Source organism: Aplidium turbinatum, chromosome 14 (genome assembly GCF_918807975.1).
Source record: "Aplidium turbinatum chromosome 14, kaAplTurb1.1, whole genome shotgun sequence".
Classification (NCBI taxonomy): domain Eukaryota; kingdom Metazoa; phylum Chordata; class Ascidiacea; order Aplousobranchia; family Polyclinidae; genus Aplidium; species Aplidium turbinatum.
This window is the reverse complement of record NC_137485.1, coordinates 9,478,557-9,499,460: the sequence shown is the minus strand read 5'-3', so window position 1 is coordinate 9,499,460 and position 20,904 is coordinate 9,478,557. Positions and strand designations below refer to the sequence as shown.

The window sequence follows — 20,904 nt, the reverse complement described above, 5'->3', positions numbered from 1 at the left end:
CTTTTACAAATCGTGTGAATGGAAAAGCTGCAGTGCTGCCTGCAAATACATTCAGAGGCCAGAGCGAATTCAGAGAAATAGTGAATCGAAAGAGTTGCTGTTCGAAAAGCAGATACGCAAGCACTGTAGGCTACCTTAAAATATGATTATGAAAGGTCTGGAGATGTTTGTTTTTCAATGAGAACACTGAACCAATCTTTTTGCATTTTGTGTCGTTGTTCTGCAGTTTCATTTTTACTCACATTGTCCCCTTAGTTAAATTTAGTTTGCTTTCAGCTGTGTTGCATGTAGGCTAGGCTAAATATATATAATTGCATTTGCCATAATGGAATCAATTAAAGTGGAAATGGTCAAGAAGTTAGAGTGCCAAATTGGTGAAGGGCCACATTGGGATGACAATACACAAACGCTATTATTTGTAGATATTCCAAACTCAATCGTTTATCGATGGAACCCAGTCACAGATGATTTGAAGACGGTAACCGTTAACGGTAGGTCCATGCGGTAGTTTTGCTTCTCGATAGAACCAGGTTAACAAGTAAGCCAATGTAGACAATTAAAACTGATATAACTTATCAGAAATATTTTAAAGGATAACTTTTAAGATTCTTAAAAAAATTATGTTTTTAAGTATCACGTGCGTCATTACTACTTTTAATTCAGTTCACTTGGTATTCAAACAACTTTAAAACATTTAAGTCTTTTACGCTTGATCCTAGTTGTTCTACACTCGAGGTATTGTGAGATCACAATGAAAGTACGAAAAGTGTTGTATTACTATAAGGCGTTTGGATCCAATGCATTATTAGACACAACTCTAATCCTTTGATTAAAATTCCTGAGGTTAACCCGGTGGTTTCTATCTTACATGACTCATGAGCACTGATAGTGCTACTCCTACACATCAACTCAAAACGGCTCAACTTAAAACATAGTCACAGACCAATGTGGTGGTTTAGCTTAGGCCTACTTGTGATGCAATTATAAAAATCAAGCAACTGTGGTATCATAATTTTAAAAAGTGTATTACGTAATAAAAACTGGACAACATTTTTCAAAAGTTGGCAACACTATTTTTGGAAAAGTTCTTGTAAAATTTCTACATCATAATAAGAAGATGTATGTGAGCATTCGACGTCTTTGCAACATTAAAGCGACGTATCAAGGGATTGCGATGGCCCAGTTGGTAACTTCTAAGTTAACCCGTTTATATACTTCACAGTTGTCCCACACATTATGCGGGACTGTTACTTGTTTAGAACCCAACGTTGGAGCAGTAGTTCCCAGGCGTAAGGGAGGTCTTTTGATTGCCGCTGGACACCGTTTGTCTTTCCTCCACGAAGAAACGGGAGAACTTCAAATGATTAAGGAATTGAATTTGGACCGCCCGCAAAGCCGTTTTAATGACGGCAAATGTGATCCAGCAGGAAGGTTTTGGGCTGGTGAGAATTCACTCATCACTTTTTTCATGCTGTTGAACTTTGAAGTTTCATCAATTTTTTCAATATTCCACTCAGCCCATACTGATAAGTTTGATATTTTTCAATTATTCATTAGAATTTCCAACAAAATACAGTAGTTTAAATGCAAAGTTGGCGGGTTATTAAAATGTCAAAAAATAATATTTAAGCAACACGCTAAAGTATTTTTTACTTCCATGTAGACTAAATAAAAGACGCAAATAAGAGAAAGTTGTAATTCAAGGTCAGGTTTCCATTCACCACTGGCTTAGTGGTTGGAATAATTCAACAAGCGGCAGCACTTCAACATTGATCGACCCTTTATTTTGGGGAATTACAAACCTTTGCAGGCATGCAAAACTTCCAGGATTAAGGTTTCAAGTAGGCTTTCCCTATCCGAGAATAAGTTGTCAGCTTCAATGACAGGACCTGTGTAAGTGGTTCAACTTCTCAGCAAGTATTGAAAATACCGGTTTTGAACTTAAAAAGGGCATTTTTCTCCAAGATTGAGTAGGCCTTATTCCTTCATCAACAAAAATATCTGTTAGTTTTCATGTGCTTGCGCCGAGCCGGCAATTTGGAAAATTTTGTTCCAGGATTATTTCATTTCGCTCTGCTTGTTGTTTTATTTAAGGAACCATGGGACTGGAAGAGGTACCTTCTAAGCCCGTACTCAAACAAGGAACACTATTTTCCCTCCACAAAGACTTGAGTGTTTCCAAACATCTTGATCTTCTTGATATTTCAAATGGCTTATCTTGGAGTTCTGACAACAAGACGATGTATTTCACCGACTCGTTAAAGGTTAGCTGGATGAGTATTTGGGTTGTAGCCTTTAAGACTTCACGTACACTGTGTGACGATATTTTTCGTGCATGAGCATAACTTGTATTCGAATCTTAGTAAAAATGGCGAGAACTGTATAAACTTACAAGCAACTCCATAACAAAACAACACGGTAAAAGTTATCCTTGCATTGGTTTGGCTTTCTATGTTGCAGTTTTCCATAGACGCTTACGACTATGATCTGGCAACAGGAAAGATCAGTAACATCCGTGAAGTGGTAAAGTTTGATCGTGAAACAGATGGAATTCCAGACGGGCACTGTATTGATACCGACGGTAACTTGTGGGTTGCCATGTTTTTCACCGGACAACTTATCAAAGTTGATCCAAAAACAGGTAGATTTATTGCAACGTTTTACAAGCATGTTTGGTTTTACGTTTTGTCATGTGTTCCAGATAGAAATTCAGTACTAGCTACAATATCCGGCACCAACAAGTAAATGACTTTTACACAGAGGAGAAGGTCCCAGTTGCAAACACGAAATGCAACTCACAAGTCCTCATGATACTAACATTAGAAAATTAATGTGTGTTTTATGCCTAGTTTGTTTTTCTAGGCACTCTTTTCACATCACTCTGCTTTAGGAATTAATTGCAACCTGGTAAATAATTACCTAGCCGGCAAATAAATCCATTTTTTACATTGGTTTAACGTCTGCAGATGTTGAATCGCTTGTCCAGCTAGGGTGCCTCTGCAAACATTGAAGATTACCCCACCACGTTTTGTTGCAGGCGAAAAGTTATCGCACGTGAAAGTGAGCGACACAGCAGTCAAGACCACTTCCGTTTGCTTCGGTGGTCCCAACCGTGACGAACTTTATGTGACGTCAGCACGAAATAAGCCATTAATGAACGATGGAAAGGAGGACTTCTCGGGATCTATTTTTAAAGTTGGTAATATGTTGGCCTGTGGTTTTCAGCCTATAATATGCAAAACTTGCTATGTTTGTGTGGAGTTGCAAAAGAATACATGGCCTATTGTAATGAGGGTTACTATTAAGAATGCCATTTGAATCTTAATTGTATGATACTCGCCTAGGAAAGCATCTAATTTCTGCTTATCAAGACAATTGTCTTGTCTCGGATCTCCAGAAAACTAGATCATATATTTTGCTGTTGATTTGTTTTTATGATAAAATGATTACTTGTGAATTGTGATCACTAGCGGTTCAATTCGAATTTGTAATAATATCTGCTTGTTAATTGATTAAGTCCCTCTTTTAATTACGAATATGCTTTTTTCAGATCACCGGTACTGGAGCGAAAGGCTTACCTGCTTTCATGTTTGACGGTTAAGCAATGTGTTATGATGAAATCTGCCTCGGTCCCAGTTCGGTCCCAGCGTGCTATTGTCGCAGAATAGCAATAACAGCTGAAGTTCCACCTAACAATCTGCACGATTAATTTTCAAGTTAATTCTCTAAGTTATGAAAAGTTGAAGGATTTTTATTTGCCATGAGCCAGTAATGCTTCTTTATTGATGCTACCATCTACAACGAAAGTGTACAGACTGTATTCCATGAAACCTTTCTTTCACTGTTTGCTGAGCGAATTAATCATTACAAGACGAAAGAGCTTCTACAAACGGACGAGGCACATTGACACTTGTTACCATACCATAGTGTGCCGCTTTTTCGGCAAAAGGCTGGCCTTAGTGACTGAAATAATGGGTGATTTGCCGACAGAGATCATGGTCAGGCCGGTAATGATGTTTACGAATTCTCTTTATCTATTGCTAACGAGCTATTGAGATAACATTGCTGCACTTGGCTGTTTAAAAACGTATCTTTTATGCAATCGCCATAGTTAATCATAAGTTGTAGTAGTGGAGGCTATGCAATATATTCAACTAAATGTTAATTGCGTACTATTCATTGCTTTTTGAAAAATACAATAAAACCTCATCAATTTTCATTCACGGTCCTATTTCAGACGCTTTAAGTTTCTCGTATGGTTAAAAAATGTACAAAATTAGCATTTAAACACAAAGTGATTCATACATATCAACAGCACTACGGTTATGTTGTCAAGTGTTGGATTATAAATGTGTTGGATTTTCAAGATTCAATCAGGTCCAAAGAACTTCGTTACTTCTTCAGCTTCAACAGTGACACTTAGTTACAAGTAAGAAGATTAACCTAGTAAGAATACTGTATAACGCAAATAACTTTGGGTTCTTTTCTCTTTCAACATAACTCCCCGTATCTGTCTACATTTTCTTTTGTTATGTTCAGTACTTTTTATACACCGCTCGATATCTTTCTTGGAAAGAAAGACTTGCAACACAGCACCAGACCTGTAAAATTATAACACTGTTTTGCGAATACCAGTAGATCATTATTAATTTTATAAGAATGATTGTTACTGAAAACGACTTTGTCAAAAATAGCTGTGCAGCCGACTTTCCACAGAACGGATTATATATGACAAACGCTCAATTTAGCGCCCGTCAGATGGCGTTAACCCTACAAAAATTAATTATTTTTCCGAGACGTTGACAGAGTAAAAAGAAGTCTAGCTTTTTGGAGACATGTCACGCACGGCACTTCAGAAAGCACGGTTGAGTTATGCAGTTTAGCTACAAGTATATCATATCATGTTGATACTAAACTGGTAAGCTAACCGGCAATATTTTTCAACCCTTTTTAATCTTCGGAACAGTTTATGCATAAAAGTAATTTTGCGAAACACCAAACAAATTTGTATAATGATGCAATAAAATAAACAACACAACAACAATTTATTCACTTTCAGCTTTTCTCAGTGAGATATCTGCTGGGCCTATTTGAATGAGCACAGAGTTGATATTCGAGTAGGAATTGTAGAAAAACAAACCCTGAAGCTCTTGTGATTTTGATTTTCGACCGGTGTTCCATGGAACAACACAGTAACTTCTCAACTTAGCCTACGAACATTCGGAGATACAAACATGTAACTTCTTACCAGTAGGCTACATATATATTTTACAACAAAAATGTTTGCAATTGCACCTGTGGCGGGTGATTTTGTGTTAGAAACAATCTTTATTTTCTCTTTATAATAATCTCCATGTCGTCAAAATGGTAACACGATATAAAAACTCCACCGTATATTTTCGTAATGAACAATGATCGTTGCCGCGAAGACATTCCCACAATTGTTTTCCACAATAAGCCGGTTTTACGCTCGGTGGTAAAGCCAGACAGCGGTGTCGAAGTGGGTGCCGCCTTGTCCCTTTAATTCCTCGTTCTTTCGTCACGGGAGACCACCACCGATCACCTGTTTCAGGCGGAGAGTTTGGCTTGGGTGGTACGTCTGCCAAACAATAACGCAGGTGTCCCAAGGCGGGCTAGGAGAAGACGGAAAATTCTTTTGGAGCGAAAAGGCAAAAACCCGCTCAATCGAGATTTTCAGTAGCCTACGAATAGCGACCGTGTTCGTTAGTTGAGGAGTTACTGTAGTCAAACGAATAAATGTCTTGAGGATCATATGGGACCTTTCACGGATTACCAGTGTTCCGCGAAACACCGGTTGAACTGTGACATATGAGGACATTTTGTGAATGTGAACGACGTTTCACATCAAGTCATTTCCTTTGCAAAAATCTCAGTGTGTTAAAGGCCCGTTTTTCTCAACAGAATGAGTTTTGCTTGAAACTTGTTCGTCGTGGCATGACTTCCGGTAAAACAGATACTCCACGTACGTAGACCATTGTTTGAACTCCTTATTTGTTGCCGGAAGTGTTTGGTTACCGGTCGAAGTCGAGCTCACTAATTCAAAGCCACTCTTCACTAAGGTTTCGAATGCATATTCGAGGTAGTTGTGTTTCAAATAATAACGACACGTATAAGTTTGAGGAGGGAATCGCGCTGGATCTCTGCTTTCGTTCAATTCGTCCTGAAAAACCTGAAAAAACACAACATTGATGTAGCCCACTTAAGTATACTGGAAGGTGGGTTATCATGGTTTATATTTTCACAAGGAATATTCGAAAATACTTTTTGTTCAAAAAAAAACTGGGATTCTTTACAAAAAATTTGATTTAAATCGAGCTTAGGAAACTGAATTTTTGGTGCTGAACATTCTCGAGTCCGAATATTCGGAAAATCGTTTCGCTTCAATTTCATCACGACTGCAACGCTTAAGACTTACAACCGTAACGATTCAGCATCCACGCTCCCCGTGGGTATAGGTCTCGCACCCCTGATGAGAACCACTACACTGTTGCATTTTAAATCTTTCTGTATGTGAATGTTCGGTGGTCAAAGCAGTAGACATAGGCTACTGTTAGATTGTGAAAACCTAGTTTTAACCCAGCCAGCAAATCAATCACTTTTTACATTGATTTAAAGTCTGCAGATGTTGAATGAATGTAAAAACTGATTGATTTGCTGGCTGGAAAGCCAATGTGACTTTTTATGATTTTGTAGTTTTTCTCCTGTAAGTTTTTTCTCATTAAACTATCTTTTTATTTTGTATCCTGATCATGAAAATTAAACTCAAAATTTGAACCGACGTAGGCTATGGTACCAGATAAATTTAAAAAACGTCACGACCCAATGTCAGAAAGGTGCAGCGTAAGGCGCATGTTTTGTGTAATTGTTTTGAAATATTTAACAGCCCTCAAAATAGAAGCTTTTTAAAAAATCACAATCAATCATACCCAGGCGCGGATCTATGGGGGGGCCCAAGGGGCCCGGGCCCCCCCAAAATTTTGTGAGAAATTGTTGAATGGTTCGATATGCTTCTAAACAGCTGATATTAGTCCCAATGCGGACTTAACTTATCCCGGGGGGAAAAGGAATTATTTTTTGTCATTTTTAAGGTTGAAATTATCCATCGATTATACATTTTAATAGCAACATTTGTTGGAGCTGGCTCAGCTGAAACCAACGCTGAGCCAAATGACGTCAGTTAAAACAATCTGAAACCTGAATTGTTTTATAGTTTTTAGTCTTCATCATACAATTTCAATCAATTAACGTAGGCTATATGTCTGCAAACATACAAATATCCAATTGGTCATGGACACTGCATACAGGGTTTTAAACCAGATTTCAAGTTTACTTTGCATGCTTAGCAATTTTTATTCCAGCAAAATTTATTGATTAACATGGCTGTTTTAATGTCTATTTTATAGCATATCGTATATGCCTTGTATCATTGTTCACAGTGGCATAGCCAAGGGGGGGGGGGGGGGGGGTTACAACCCCCCCTTTGGCACGCGTGTGACGTCACGATATTGAGAATGATGCTTTCAGTCTCTATGTCTCCAAAAGCTTTGCCTAATTTTAAGCAAAACTGCATTAAAAGAGCGAGTTTTGCCAATACCAAACATTCAAACATCTCAGCCAGGAATCAGCAACAAGAAAACATAGAGATTTAGCTTTATTACCCAAAAAATGCCGCAGAAAACATGATCTTATCCTTTTGCAATGCCACCGGACAGCACCATTTTACAGGAATATTTATATCCATATTTTTGGTGAAAATGCTCTCAGAATGCACCAAATTCAAAGTAATTTTTCAAAATTTTCTGGGGGAGGCCCCCCAGACCCCCGCCGCTGGGTGTCGCCTTTGGCGAACACACCGTTGGGCTTCGCCCGCCAGCCGTCAAAACCCCCCAAATTCCTGGCTACGCCACTGATTGTTTATACCTGTTTTATCTTTTTCTTACTTTTTAATTCATTTTCAAATTTTCTGGCCCTCCCCAAAAAAAACTCCTAGATCCGCGCCTGATTCATACCCTAAGGGAGCCAACATAAGGAAAACAAATGACACAACATGCGGTTTGTGTCAGCTATAGACTTAGCCGAAAGACCACTGTTGTAAAAGCTATCACTTGTAATTAACAGTGTTAAGTGTTTGAAACGTTTTTGCAATAATTGCTGAAGTGTGATCAATAATTGAAACGAAAAAGTAAAAACAACTGGGCTTCCGAAGTTATCTTTAGAAGTAGAATCATCAGTGATTTTCTATTTATTGCCGACCTTCGTCATGAATAAATAATGACCCAAAAAGAACACAGCGACACCAATGTCACGAGAAGCACCCAATAAAAAATTCAGCGTGATTATTTTTTCAAAATGTTGTAAGGAAAAAGTTGAGTAGTCCAGACAGAAAAATCCGTCAATTTTACATTGATTAAAATAATATTCTTATGGTTCACCTTTTACAGGCGTCAAAAATATTCCAAGTTTCCAAAAATCAGTTTCTTTGTAATCTAAAAGGTTTATATTTTTTCCGTCTCTAGGTTAACACTTGAAGTTTTAGATTAAGTGACCGAGAAGACAAAAAAAGCTCATTTTTGTGTCCACTTTCAAGCACAAAAACCGCGTCATGGGATGACCATTGAACCGACAACCTTTTAAGAGATGGAAGCAGAATATTGACAAGGAAATCCAATGGTACTTTGAGCCTAGGGTCCAATTTTTTTTAGGTATCCCATGAACTGTAAGAAAACGCCTCGTGTTTGTATGATGAAATCATACAATCAGTTTCAATTCATTAATTAATTTTTTAAGAGACAACCTCTTCTTTTTGGTGTAAGACTACCTCTTTCTTTGATGAACGTTTTTAAAGTCGTCTTGTTTGACCAAGGCCACTCATTAGTTTAGGGTCCAATTTTTTTTCAGCTACTCTGGTTGGACAAACGATTCCGTCACAAGGCTAAGGCACACGAATCGTTGGTGAACTCGCCTACACAGTTTTTGACAAAATCTTGAATGTTCCTTTCAATTAAAATGAATTAAAGAATTGTTTTTGCACCATGACAAGCAGCATGTTTTCAATTTTACACAGGTCGTTTTTTATTTACATATATACAACAGTTTTTGTTGCGTCAGCCAAAATTTAGACACTGCATAGTTCTATAAAAAAAATCCTTACGGAAACAGTGACGTATCTCTTTTGTGTAAGTTTGACATAGCGATGCAATTTTGTGCTTTTGTTTGGATTAGTCATCGCATGAAAAATGAGATCACATTTGAAAGACACTGCTTACGCTGCTTATCCGGTAGCCTACAACCTTCAACATCTCGTAGACCAAAGGATGTTTTGTCTCTTCAAGAGCTTTAGAAGCTGCCATGCAACTCAAGACTACTTTGTTCGTAAAGATTTAGCCAATTTAAAATTACGACCATGTTAACTCAACAAAAAACATTCTATAAAAATTGAATGAGACTGTTCACAAGGCATTTAGTTAAATAACAAGATGCGTTCTTCCGGTGAAAACAAAGCTAAACTACCACAAGAAGTAGAGTTTAGCTTAGATTATCATCTTACACATCTTGTGATAATTTAGCTTAATTTGCACCAGAAGAATGTATCTTGCTATTTCAGAAACCATTCTACAATAATTTTCAGGTCGCTCACAAAAACACAAAACAAGAATATCTAAAGGGTAAAGCAGACCGCCAGACCGGTAAAATGATTAACAAAAATAACTTACCAAGGCTATAGGAGAATAATAACTATTCAATGAGTAGCTAACATCACCAAACGCAATAACAACGGAAGCAAAGCAGAGCAAAATATTATTACACAAGCAAAGCAACGTCTTTCATATTTTTAAACAACTTCTTGTACCATCTCAAAACCACCAACGGCAGCAGTTCACATCAACAGGAAGCTTTCTACGTGAATAACACAAGCCACCGAGAAATAGGCTATTGCAAAGATGTACTAGCTAAAAACCAATACACTGTAACTTATAGGCCTAAGGCTTCAAATGAATTGTGGTTGGTCTTGGAACGAGAATTGCATCACTGTAAATGCCTCAGTATGGTTCACAGCACAATTTACTCGGCTGCATGGTCGAGTGGTGAGAGCACTGGTACTGTACCTGGTACTCAAAAAGACTAAAGACACCGGCTACTTTCTAATGGGTATTTTCAATGTCAAAGGTCAGCAACCTCTAAAAACTAACCAAAACATTGTTTTCATTTTCAAAATGTACAATTTGTGTTTATTCAAATAAAAATGAAACATTAATGAACTGACCATAAAGTAGATTCATATTTTTTATGGAACATTCAAGCTTTCATTGTCCTGTAGAGCGTAGAGGTAGACTGCATCACAGCCAGAAAAAGTTTTTTCAGACACCTTGTCACAATCTTGAGATATGGAACTGACAGGCTTTTCTTGGAATAAGGCAATTAAAGTAACAAGTGCAGTTACTAAGTAGCCTACTAATAGCTATCAATGTATCTTTAAAATGGCGTGTTTTAAAAAAACTAAACAACTGAGGTAACTTTAAAGTTTAAATGGATCCTTTAACGAAAAATCAACATCACTACCTCTTTTGCAACATCCGACCTTCCAGATACAGTAATCCTTGTTATTCTTCTGAACTTGGCTAGGTCATTGCTAGGACTGTCCCTGTCAGCGGTATAGTACCCTCTGTAGCCGATACTGATAAAATAAGGGTCTCCGCTTGCAAGAGGGCCTTCGCTTGCTTGTCTCGATATCCTGAAAATATTTTTCAAATTAAGAGATAAAAAAAACTTTGAAATTTTGTTTCTACAAACAATCTTTAGGTAAACTTCCATTTAATTAAGTTTTTGAGTGAAGCATTTTGTTTAGTCCTAATAAAATTGTTCCCAACACTCACAATTAGTTGCCACTAAACCAAAGCAAAGGTACTCATCTGTTGTGAAAGGGTCCTGTCTGGTCAACAACACCAATTAGCTTACAAATGCTATAAGTTAGACTAGCCTCAAACAGTGACTTTCGCAGATTTTGCAGCGGGGGAGAGTTTATCCAATTTAATAGTTTTTTGGGTTGCACTAGTGTTGAAAACATATTTTTAGAAACGTAAGATGAAAGTAGGAGATTCACTTGCCCACTGAGCACTATTAACCTCCCTGTCTTTGTCTGTAATATTAACCTTATCTCACCCGACATCATTTTTTGTCGAAGATGTACTTTTCCCATATGCTTTAGCTTCTCGTATAACCGCAGAGCTTTTTCGGAGCAATACTGCTCCAGTTTCGTTTCTGTCAATCTGTTAAATATAAATTTGCTCTAATGCTAGATATACATAGCAATACTTCAAGGTTAAATATTGACTACTTTTTAATGCTTAGGTGTACAGTCAACAATACTTTTAACCTGAATTAATCTAATTATAAATAATTGTAAACCTAGCATCAATCAATTAGCCTACTTGATGCACTTCACAAAATTAATCTATGTTCAAGTTTGAATTCTTCTATAGGCTACTGTATGTTCAGTTGTTTGAAACTTGACGCTTTTCAATTCAAGCTTTTCATCAAAAAAAAACCGAGTTGTTTGAATTACGTTGAAGTTTCCAGCCTTATGTGATCTTTTAGTCAAGGGTTATATAAAATCGTAAAGTGTTTGCGTTCTGCTGGTGACTATAAGCTTAAGCTGAGCTAGCTACCATACAATGTTTAATTGATAACTAGCTCAATTTCTAGATGTCTGAAAGACAGTGGATACGAAGGTTGGCTTTCTTGCCTTTTCGTCCACTCAATTTAAATCTTCAACTACCCGGGGTAAGCGTGGACACGACGACCCAGCTCTCGAAGTCAACCCAATCTTACGCGAAAGAAAGTAAAGATAGCGTAGCGATTTTGTGCAGTGGGCTTGTTAGTTAGCTGGTAACTTGAAATTCCAGAAGAAAGAAAATAGGTTTACCTCCTTAGCCAATTCTGATAAACCGAAATAAGCAGCTTCTGCTCGAAATCTGTGGTGATCTCCATCTGGTATCATTTTTTCAACCCAATCAGTTGTTGCTCTTTCGCGGCGTAAGTAGTCCAAGATAAACTTGAAGATATAGCCGTCTCTGTCAATAAACATCCTTCCTTGGGAATCTTGCAAGATTGGAATTAATTGATTCTTTTCTGAATTCTTTGCTTGAAAAGTCATGATGCTGTTTGCGAGTTTGGATTTAGAGTATTTTTCGGTTAGTGTTTCAATTGTCGTTGTGTAAACATGGCCTCCAACATTTATCTCTACTACTGCATTTTTATTGTTAGTAGACATATTCAAATCAAATCATAAAATGCTTCAATGAAAAAAGTAGGCATGTAACTTACTAAAATCAAATCACTGAAATTGAGTAATACGGAAAATTGAGATTTTGAGCTACACCATATTTACGAGATGTTGTAAAATGACATATTCAACTTGTAGTAGCTTTATGTTTCTCGGCAACCGATTTGTAGCAAGAATTGACAGCGATAGACACGTGTTTCGCCCATGAGGCTGGGCTCATCAGTATCGCACCGTATTCTGCCACAAATTTATTCGACCACCGCTTTACCAGTCAGTTTAACTCTTATCTTTGTGGAAACAAAGAAAGAGCCAACAAAACCAGCAGGCGCCAGGGCAGAGGACATTGTGAAGAAAGGGGCGTTCTTCCCGGCTATCAGCACAAGGCTGAGCACTCACTAGTACAGCGAGCAGCTGCGATTCGCCAACCATAACGGTGTAGCTTCCACGCTAGCCATTCAGACAGAAGATTTCAGACAGAAGATTTAGCTTCATTTATCTATAAATCCATTTTGATACTTAGCTTACGTATAACCTTCTACAGTAAAAAATAGTAGGCTACCACTGGGCAAAAAAAACAAACAGTTAACTTCAATTAAATAAATGTACAGCATTGAAACATTGAATAGCCTATCATCGAAAAACTTTAAAGCCTTCAGGTTAACTGATCTTTCAGAGCTTATAGAGACATTTGAAGTTAAACTCGTGATGTTCAATAACATTCAAATCTCAAATGAAAACCTTTTCCAACCATTAATCTTTGTTTAATAGTATTACGTTCTCTTTCATGCAAAAAGTCTTAAACCTAATTCAATAGACTTCACACGCCAGCAGATTGGCCTATAAAGGACGTCCGATTTTGTTTACGTCAACACAGCGTCGTGCTTTGAGTAGTTTTCCTCCTGCTCGCGGAAATACATACGCGCTGGGCTTTCTACAGCCTACCTGCTGCTGGCAAAACAAAAATTCTTACTTCCTGCGCATATACAGTAACAGGCTAACTGTAACTTTAAAAAGTTCCTAAATATGCCTATCATGGACTGATCATAAGTCCACCGTGTACTTTACTTTCTTTGCGAAACTATTGTTATAGATTTTGTGTTTATTTTATATATGGCTTGTTGTTTTTGTGTTGCTGCAGTTTCAATTAGCCGAGTCCAACATTTACTTTCAAAACAGTTGCACTTTTCTCCAGCAAGTCTACTAAATATAACTGACGTTTCAAAAGTGAAACCCTGCAACAACTGTGCTCTAAAATAGCAAATACAGACATCTGTTATTGTGTTAGGCTATAGGCTACCTGTACAATGCTGCTGAATAGTTTGCGGAAAAGAATTATATCTTCCAACCCGCAATCAACCCGGAATCAGCATCTGGAGTGAATACCAGCCATAATTTACCTTTTTCAAGTTTGAATTACTGGCGCCATCAATGGGAGGCTGCGTATTCCCATTCACCCGCTAGGTGACTACAAAGAACGTATCAAGCGAAACATTTTTTTCTAGTGAAAATTAGACCTTGACCATGGTTGGTATTGAATCTTTTTCCTCGGACTGACAAAGCCTTGATAGGTTATTCAATATTTCTGGTAGTTTCGCATACTTGTGGAGGCTCTTGACGGAGGGCCGGTTACGCAGTTTGCAGTTTGGCGGTGTGAAGTTTTCCGATTGTTAAGTGTTGTTGCCGGGGAATTATTCCATTCACTAGATGTCGCTGAATGGAGAGCAGTCCTGAAATGCGTTACTCAAGCGCACACCCCGAGAGTCGAACCAGCGCCACGTGATCTTGAGCCGGGCGCGTAACCACTGAGCTAACGGGGCGAACCATGGAACCGACAAGGAAGAAGTTTTATTTTCTCATTTTCAAAATCCTAAATTTTTTCTTCCAGCTCATGCTTTTCTTTTTTGCTTGTTAATTGTGAGCTTACTTTTTCGAAACACACTCTTTTTTCTTTACAGCTTCATGCTTCTCTTTCTTCCTTGTCGATTTATGGTCATGTTCTACTGTTTACCTATTTTTCCATCGGTTTTTCTCCTCAGCAGTGTAAGCTACACTACAATATTGCGTTTTTATTCTTGAAGTCTTTATCCCACCTGTCTAAATTGCCACAATATCACATCTTTGCGAGTAAAATGTTGACATTTTACTCGCAATTTTCAAATTTTGTACCACGAATCAACTCTTCAAATATTACATCTGTGGCAGTATTTTTCTTTGCAAGTCTACTCAGTCTCAGAACCTAACTTATGAAAGCTGCTGGGCAGGGCCGGATTTAGTATAAGCGCTGCCCTAGGCAGATACGAAAAGTGCCGCCTCCAAAAATTGTTTTCGATGGTGCGCTACGATTTATACTATCAATTCCTTACAAAAAAGTTATTTGCACTGTTTATTTGAATACATCAATAAATGTCATTCTATAATGAACTAATTGTTTAAAATCGCTTTCGGCGGGCTTTTTCTCTTGCAAACAAATCAATAATTTCTTCAAAGTCTGTAGAAACAAGTAAAGATGAGTTATTCCTCAAAAATGTGAGATCATTCATGAGATCATTCATGCATTGTTTACATACTTTAAGCATCAAGGCAAGTACACAAAATAGCCTGCAACTTTTCCATCAACCTAACATTGACTAAAAACATCTAGGCTCCTTTAAATTTGCTAATCAGTGAAACAAACCGAACAAAGATTAATCAAAATTGCACAGACAAACCCTAGTCCTCCATACTAAGCGTGACAGATTGTTCCAGACGGTTGTTCGCCTGGTCAAACGTCATGTAGAAACTGTTCGGGTCTACTGAATATTACGTCATGGAAATTCCTAAAACATGAGCCAAAATTGCACCATCGTCCGTAAGACCTGTGTCAAACCTGTTGAAACCGGTTTAAACATGAAATGTTGCGTCGCGCTACTGCTGGCGTGCCTTTGAGTTATCACAAATTTTTCTGATTCATTCTCGAAGTTGTTTGTTGGAAGTCGGTCGCACATTTAACTGGTTTATTTGGTGCTTGCTAGCTGGACAAATTCTCCGTCTTTTATCCAAGTAATCTGTATCGTAGTGACAGTTTTAGAGGTGTACGGCATTGCAACCCCATTTCGATAGCCGCGGGCTAATTTTACAGAAATACACTGTTTGAAAAGAAGTTCAAGTGTGTGTTTCTTCGGTCATTATATACAGACGAACAGATTCGGGAACTTTATGTTAAAATTTTCCCACGAAGAGATTATGGTTTACCGCTGTGACCATAAAAAATAAAAGACGAGTTCTTGTCAGTTGGTAGGTCAAGAAGAAATTAAAGCAAGAAAAATAAAAGACGAGTTCTTGTCAGTTGGTAGGTCAAGAAGAAATTAAAGCAAGAAAAATAAACGACGATTTTTGTTAGCTGGTAGGCCAAGAAGCACTTGAAGGCATAAAAATAAACGACGTGTTTGTTGTCAGCTAGTGCAGAAGAACTACTTAGAAGTACAAGAAATAATAAAAGAAGATTTGTTGGTTGGTAGTCTACACTCTTACAGAAGCAAAGAAAAGTAAAGACATTTCTTCTCAGTTTGATACAGAAGAAAAATAACTTTGACATTCATTGGCAAGAAAGAAGATTAAAAGACAATCCATCTGTGCTTGTAGATTCAAGTGGAAGAATCCAAGCAAGTTTTGTGGACTTTAGGACTTCATACTCGTACAGCTACGGTAGCGTGCATTTAAATTCTTTTTTGTATTTTTACGGTCTTTGCAGTTAAGTTTTTTATAACTACTGTAGCCTAATAATTTTGTGTGTTTGTGTAACTTAATTTTTTTAATTGTTAAATTTAGCTCCAACATTTAATATGTCTACACTCGGTGGCGACAAGGACTCGACCGCCGTCGACTCGACTGAGTTTAAGCCTGATGATGTTCTTTGCGGTCGGGCAGGCCATTCTGGGGAGGGACCCATTAACGATGAGGCTAAGTCAGTTCGAGAGGCCCGGCATCTTAGACGGGATATTTTGACTCAAATTGGGAAACTTTTTGTAGCCCTAGGTTCTTTGAGTGATAAGCAGGAACTGTTAATTTTTCGATCTAAGTTATCTACTTTAGAAGAGGAATTACGGCATTTCCATGCTCTTTTGACTAAAATCTTTAACTCTGCGATCTTGGCAGAACTTCGTGATAGGGTAGACCCCGAATTTAACTCGTTAAAAAATAACTTCGAACAAAAAGAAAGTGAGTTCTCAGATATGTTGGATGCTGACATACATCCTGAGGATAGCGCCTCAAATGTAAGCACTAGGATGTCTATGACTTCGTCTCGGATAGTGGCATAAATTAACCTGCAGCTAAGACGAGAGGAGCTCCAGATACAAGCTGAGGCCGAAGCGAGAGCTGCTGAGGCTGCCGCGAGAGCTGTGGCCATTCGAGCTGAGGCTGCCGCGAGAGCTGAGGCCGAAGCGAGAGCTGCTGAGGCCATTCGAGCTGAGGCTGCCGCGAGAGCTGAGGCCGAAGCGAGAGCAGCTGAGGCCGCCGCGAGAGCCGAAGCGAGAGCTGCTGAGTTCGCACTCAAAGACGCTCAGTTGAGGGCTGAACAACGTAAAGAGGTAGTTTTAGCTGAATATCGATCAGAGGTGGGCTCTCGGCGTAGATCTAAGAAGGGCTCTTCTAGGCATTCCAGAAATGAACATCAATCGCAGTTTAATTTACATAACCTTTTCCAAACGCCCGTTCAACCTGTGAGTGGACCAGGGCAATCCACATCTTTTCCAGCTGTTTCAGGAGGTCTCGGGGCCGCGGCTAAGGGTCTTCCGAATGCTGTAGAGCCAAGGTCTGCGAATTACAACCGAACTCCTCCCCCAGAGCGTACAGGTCACGGGGCCGCCATTAGTAGTAATGCTTTGCCCCCTTCACAGTTTTCTGCGCCGCTAGGTTTTGATCGCCCAGCTACACGTAATTTGGGTGGTTGTGAGAGGCGTATTGTGTCTCCTGATTTTAACGTGTGTGAGGATCGTGGTCGGGCTGTGCATGTGACTGAGCCCACTCAGCCCCTTAAGGGATATAGCTTGTCTTCTCCCGCTAAATCGAGTTCTCAACAGCAGGATTGCTTTTTTGAATACCAAAATAGTAGGACGTTTTTCGATAAGGCGGCCTTGATTGGTTACGATGGTAATAATATGCCATTTATCTTCTTTAAAAATCGTGTTACGGCCTTAATGGCAGCTTCGCCCTTTAAGGGGACTCGTTTAACTTTGTTACAAGCAGCTTGTGTTAGAACAGCTGCGCAAACGATTGCTAATTTGGTTTCTGACACCCCTGGCTTGTCAGAGGAAGACAGGATAGAAATGTCGTTAGCTCGCTTGTCCCAGCGTTTTGGGGTTCGTGGAGGTCTTTTTGCAGAACCGGAAATTAGAAAGTATCGCTATGGTAGCAAATTGACTTCGACCTCTTCCAGTGATCTGAAAGAGTTTAAAGATGAATTATCGCAGTGTTTGCTTTACGCGCAAGCTTATGGTCAGCGTGACAAATTGGAAGGACGTTTTGTTTTGGATTTGGCTAAGCGACTCCCGTTTGACGCTAAGCAGCGTTATCTTGACTTTTTAGGTGATCAGTATGGTGGCACTAATGAGCCTACTTTTCAGAGTTTGTTCGATTTTGTTGTACGAGAGGAAACGCGTAAGTCGACTGATTTTAGCATTATGCTAATGGGCGATTCTGGTGAGTCGCAACATTTTAAAAAGTTTGGCAAAGGAAAATTGCCTTCATGTCCGGTTAGGCAGACGTCCAAAAAACCCCACGATGATGTGATGTCAGGGAGTTCGCAGTACTCGACTGTTGTTGGCGCACCGCGCGGTGGTGAAGCCAGACGTAAAAACCTACCGGCATGCATTTTTTGTTCGTCACGTGGTCAAGTTGAATATCATTTTTTGTCTAATTGTAAAGAATTTTTGCGCTTGACACCTAAAGATCGGAGAGATGTCATTGTGAAAGCTGGCAAATGCTTGAATTGTTTGCGCCAGCATATGGTTAGGGATTGCGTTCATGCAAATAACTGTCGTAAGTGTGGGCCTAACAACGATAGGAAACACTATTTTCTTCTGCATGATTTTTATGTGACGTCACATGATTCTCTGGATTCGGTTGGGAAAGATGATGCTCGTGCCAGAGTTCCTGTGCGTAATGTTAAGATAGGAAATGTTAAAGCAGCCTTTAACCGCGTTACTGCTGCTCGTGTTTTGAATCCAATGACTGGCAAATCGAAGTTGGTGTATTGTCAGCATGATCCTGGTTCGCAGTTGACGTTTGTTTCGAGTGATTTGGTGTGTGAACTTGATCTTAAACCGTACGATAAAGCGTCGTTTAAAATGGATACCCTGGCTGGTCAGAAAGCTACTTGTGCTGACCTTGTCAAACTCAACATCCAGTCGTTAGAGACAGATGAACTGTTTTGTGATATAACTTCGGTGGTTAACCCAACTTGGGCTGACGATGTTAAAACTTTACCGCATAAACAAGATTTAAATGGTTTCCGTCATTTTCATGACGTGAATATGTTTCATTTGAATGATTGTAGTACTGTAGATGTACTGATTGGCAACGACAACGCTTATTTGATGTGTGCAAAAAAAAAGCGTGTTGGTGAAAATCGTAGTGAACCACATGCTTTGCTCACTCCTCTCGGTTGGTTGGCTTGTGGTGGTAAGTCACCCTTAGATGAAAGCGTTGCTAAAGTGTGCAGAGTGCAGACGTCTTCAGAGTCGGATGTCATCTCTGGCTTTCAGCGTAAAATTGAGTCTCGTGATATGGAAATAGCAGATCTGAATAAAGTCATTCAGGATTTGACGTTGCAAAATGAAACCTGTGAATTGTCTCGCAATGATAAGTTGGCTAGAGAACTTGTTGAACCGAATATTGAGTTGAAAGATGGTCGATTTGAGATACCTGTTCCGTTGAAGGAAGATATTGATTTACCTAACAATTTTGTGTTGGCGTCAGATAGAGTTACTGCTTTAAGGAAGAAAGCTTTAAAACAACCTGAACTTCGTGATTTCCTTACTGACACCATGAAAGATCTTAAATCAAATGGCTATATTGAGCGTACTGGTGAAGCAGGAAATGTCAAGGGATTTGAATGGTATTTACCGTACTTTGTTACGTCACAATTAAAAAAGCGCATTGTTTACGATGGCAAGTCTGAATTCCAAGGAACTTGTGTTAATGATTGTTCCCGACAATTTTCACCAAATCAAACGTCATATAAAAACCGTTCAAGTCTACTGAATATTACGTCATGGAAATTCCTAAAACATGAGCCAAAATTGCACCAGCGTTAATAAGACTTGTGTCAGACCTGTTTAAATCTGTTTGGACCTGTTTGGGCCTGTTTAAACATGAATGCATTGATTCACTAGCTCGAACACCTGTTGAATGACTTCATAATTGTTTTTCATTATTGCGTCACAGTACTGCATACGTGAATTTGAGATATTGATATCTATTCTGGTCATTCGTAAAATGATTGCTTGAAAGTTGGCCGCTCATTTAACTGTTGGCTTAGTGCTTGCTAGCTGGACAAAAGTTCCGTCTTTTATCCAATTAATCTGTATTGTAGTGACAGTTTTTTAGAGGTGTAGGCGTTACACCTATTTTCGATAGCCTCGGGCTAATTTTACTGGAATACACTGTTTGAATAGACGTTTCGAAAGTGTGTTTATTTTTGGGTCATTGCATGCAGACGAACGGATTTGGGAATCTTACGTTACAATTTTCCCACGAAGAGATTATGGTTTACCGCTGTGACCATAAAAAATAAAAGACGATTCTCTGTCTAGTGTTTGGCACAGAAGCACTTAGAAGCAAAAAATAAAAGACGATTCTCTGTCTAGTGTTTGGCACAGAAGCACTAAAAGCATAAAAAATAAAAGACGAAGTTAGTTAGTTGGTAGGCCAAGAAGCACTTAGAAGCAAAGAAATAATAAAAGAAGATCTTATTGGTTGGTAGTCTAAAGAAGCAAAGAAAATTAAAGACATTTCTTCTCGGTAGGCAACTGAAGAACTTTAAGCAAAAAAGTAAAGACATTTCTTCTCAGTTTGGTACAGAAGAAAAATAACTTTGACATTCATTGGCAAGAAAGAAGATTAAAGGCAATCCATCTGTGCTTGAAGATTCAAGTGGAAGAATCCAAGCAAGTTTTGTGGACGTTTGGACTTCACATACTCGTACAGCTACGGTATCGTGCATTTAAATTCTTTTTTGTATTTTTTACGGTCTTTGCAGTTAAGTTTTTTATAACTACTGTAATTTTGTGTGTTTGTGTAACTTAATTTTTTAATTGTTAAATTTAGCCCTAACATTTAATATGTCTACACTCGGTGGTGACAGGGACTCGACCGCCGTCGACTCGACTGAGTTTAAGCCTGATGATGTTCTTTGCGGTCGGGCAGGCCATTCTGGGGAGGGACCCATTAACGATGAGGCTAAGTCAGTTCGAGAGGCCCGGCATCTTAGACGGGATATTTTGACTCAAATTGGGAAACTTTCTGTGGCCCTAGGTTCTTTGAGTGATAAGCAGGAACTGTTAATTTTTCGATCTAAGTTATCTACTTTAGAAGAGGAATTACGGCATTTCTATGCTCTT

General features: G+C 38.8%; 2 protein-coding genes across 2 annotated transcripts; one reads left to right on the top strand and one right to left on the bottom strand.

Annotated features, from left to right (window-relative positions):
* Positions 1 to 280: 280 nt before the first annotated feature.
* LOC145783277 (regucalcin-like) lies at positions 281 to 4,249 on the top strand. The gene is made up of 6 exons (XM_082595106.1): positions 281 to 491; positions 1,260 to 1,442; positions 2,095 to 2,264; positions 2,461 to 2,641; positions 3,038 to 3,195; positions 3,551 to 4,249. Exons 1-6 carry the CDS (start codon positions 326 to 328, stop codon positions 3,599 to 3,601), a joined length of 909 nt encoding a protein of 302 aa, XP_082451232.1. The 5' UTR covers positions 281 to 325; the 3' UTR covers positions 3,602 to 4,249.
* A 355-nt stretch (positions 4,250 to 4,604) lies between these two features.
* Positions 4,605 to 12,292, bottom strand: LOC145783276 (BTB/POZ domain-containing protein KCTD12-like). The gene is made up of 4 exons (XM_082595105.1): positions 11,945 to 12,292; positions 11,182 to 11,288; positions 10,582 to 10,753; positions 4,605 to 6,190 (listed from the first exon to the last, which is right to left on the bottom strand). The coding sequence occupies exons 1-4, from the start codon at positions 12,290 to 12,292 to the stop codon at positions 5,891 to 5,893; spliced, it is 927 nt and encodes a 308-aa protein (XP_082451231.1). The 3' UTR covers positions 4,605 to 5,890.
* Between the last annotated feature and the right edge of the window lie 8,612 nt (positions 12,293 to 20,904).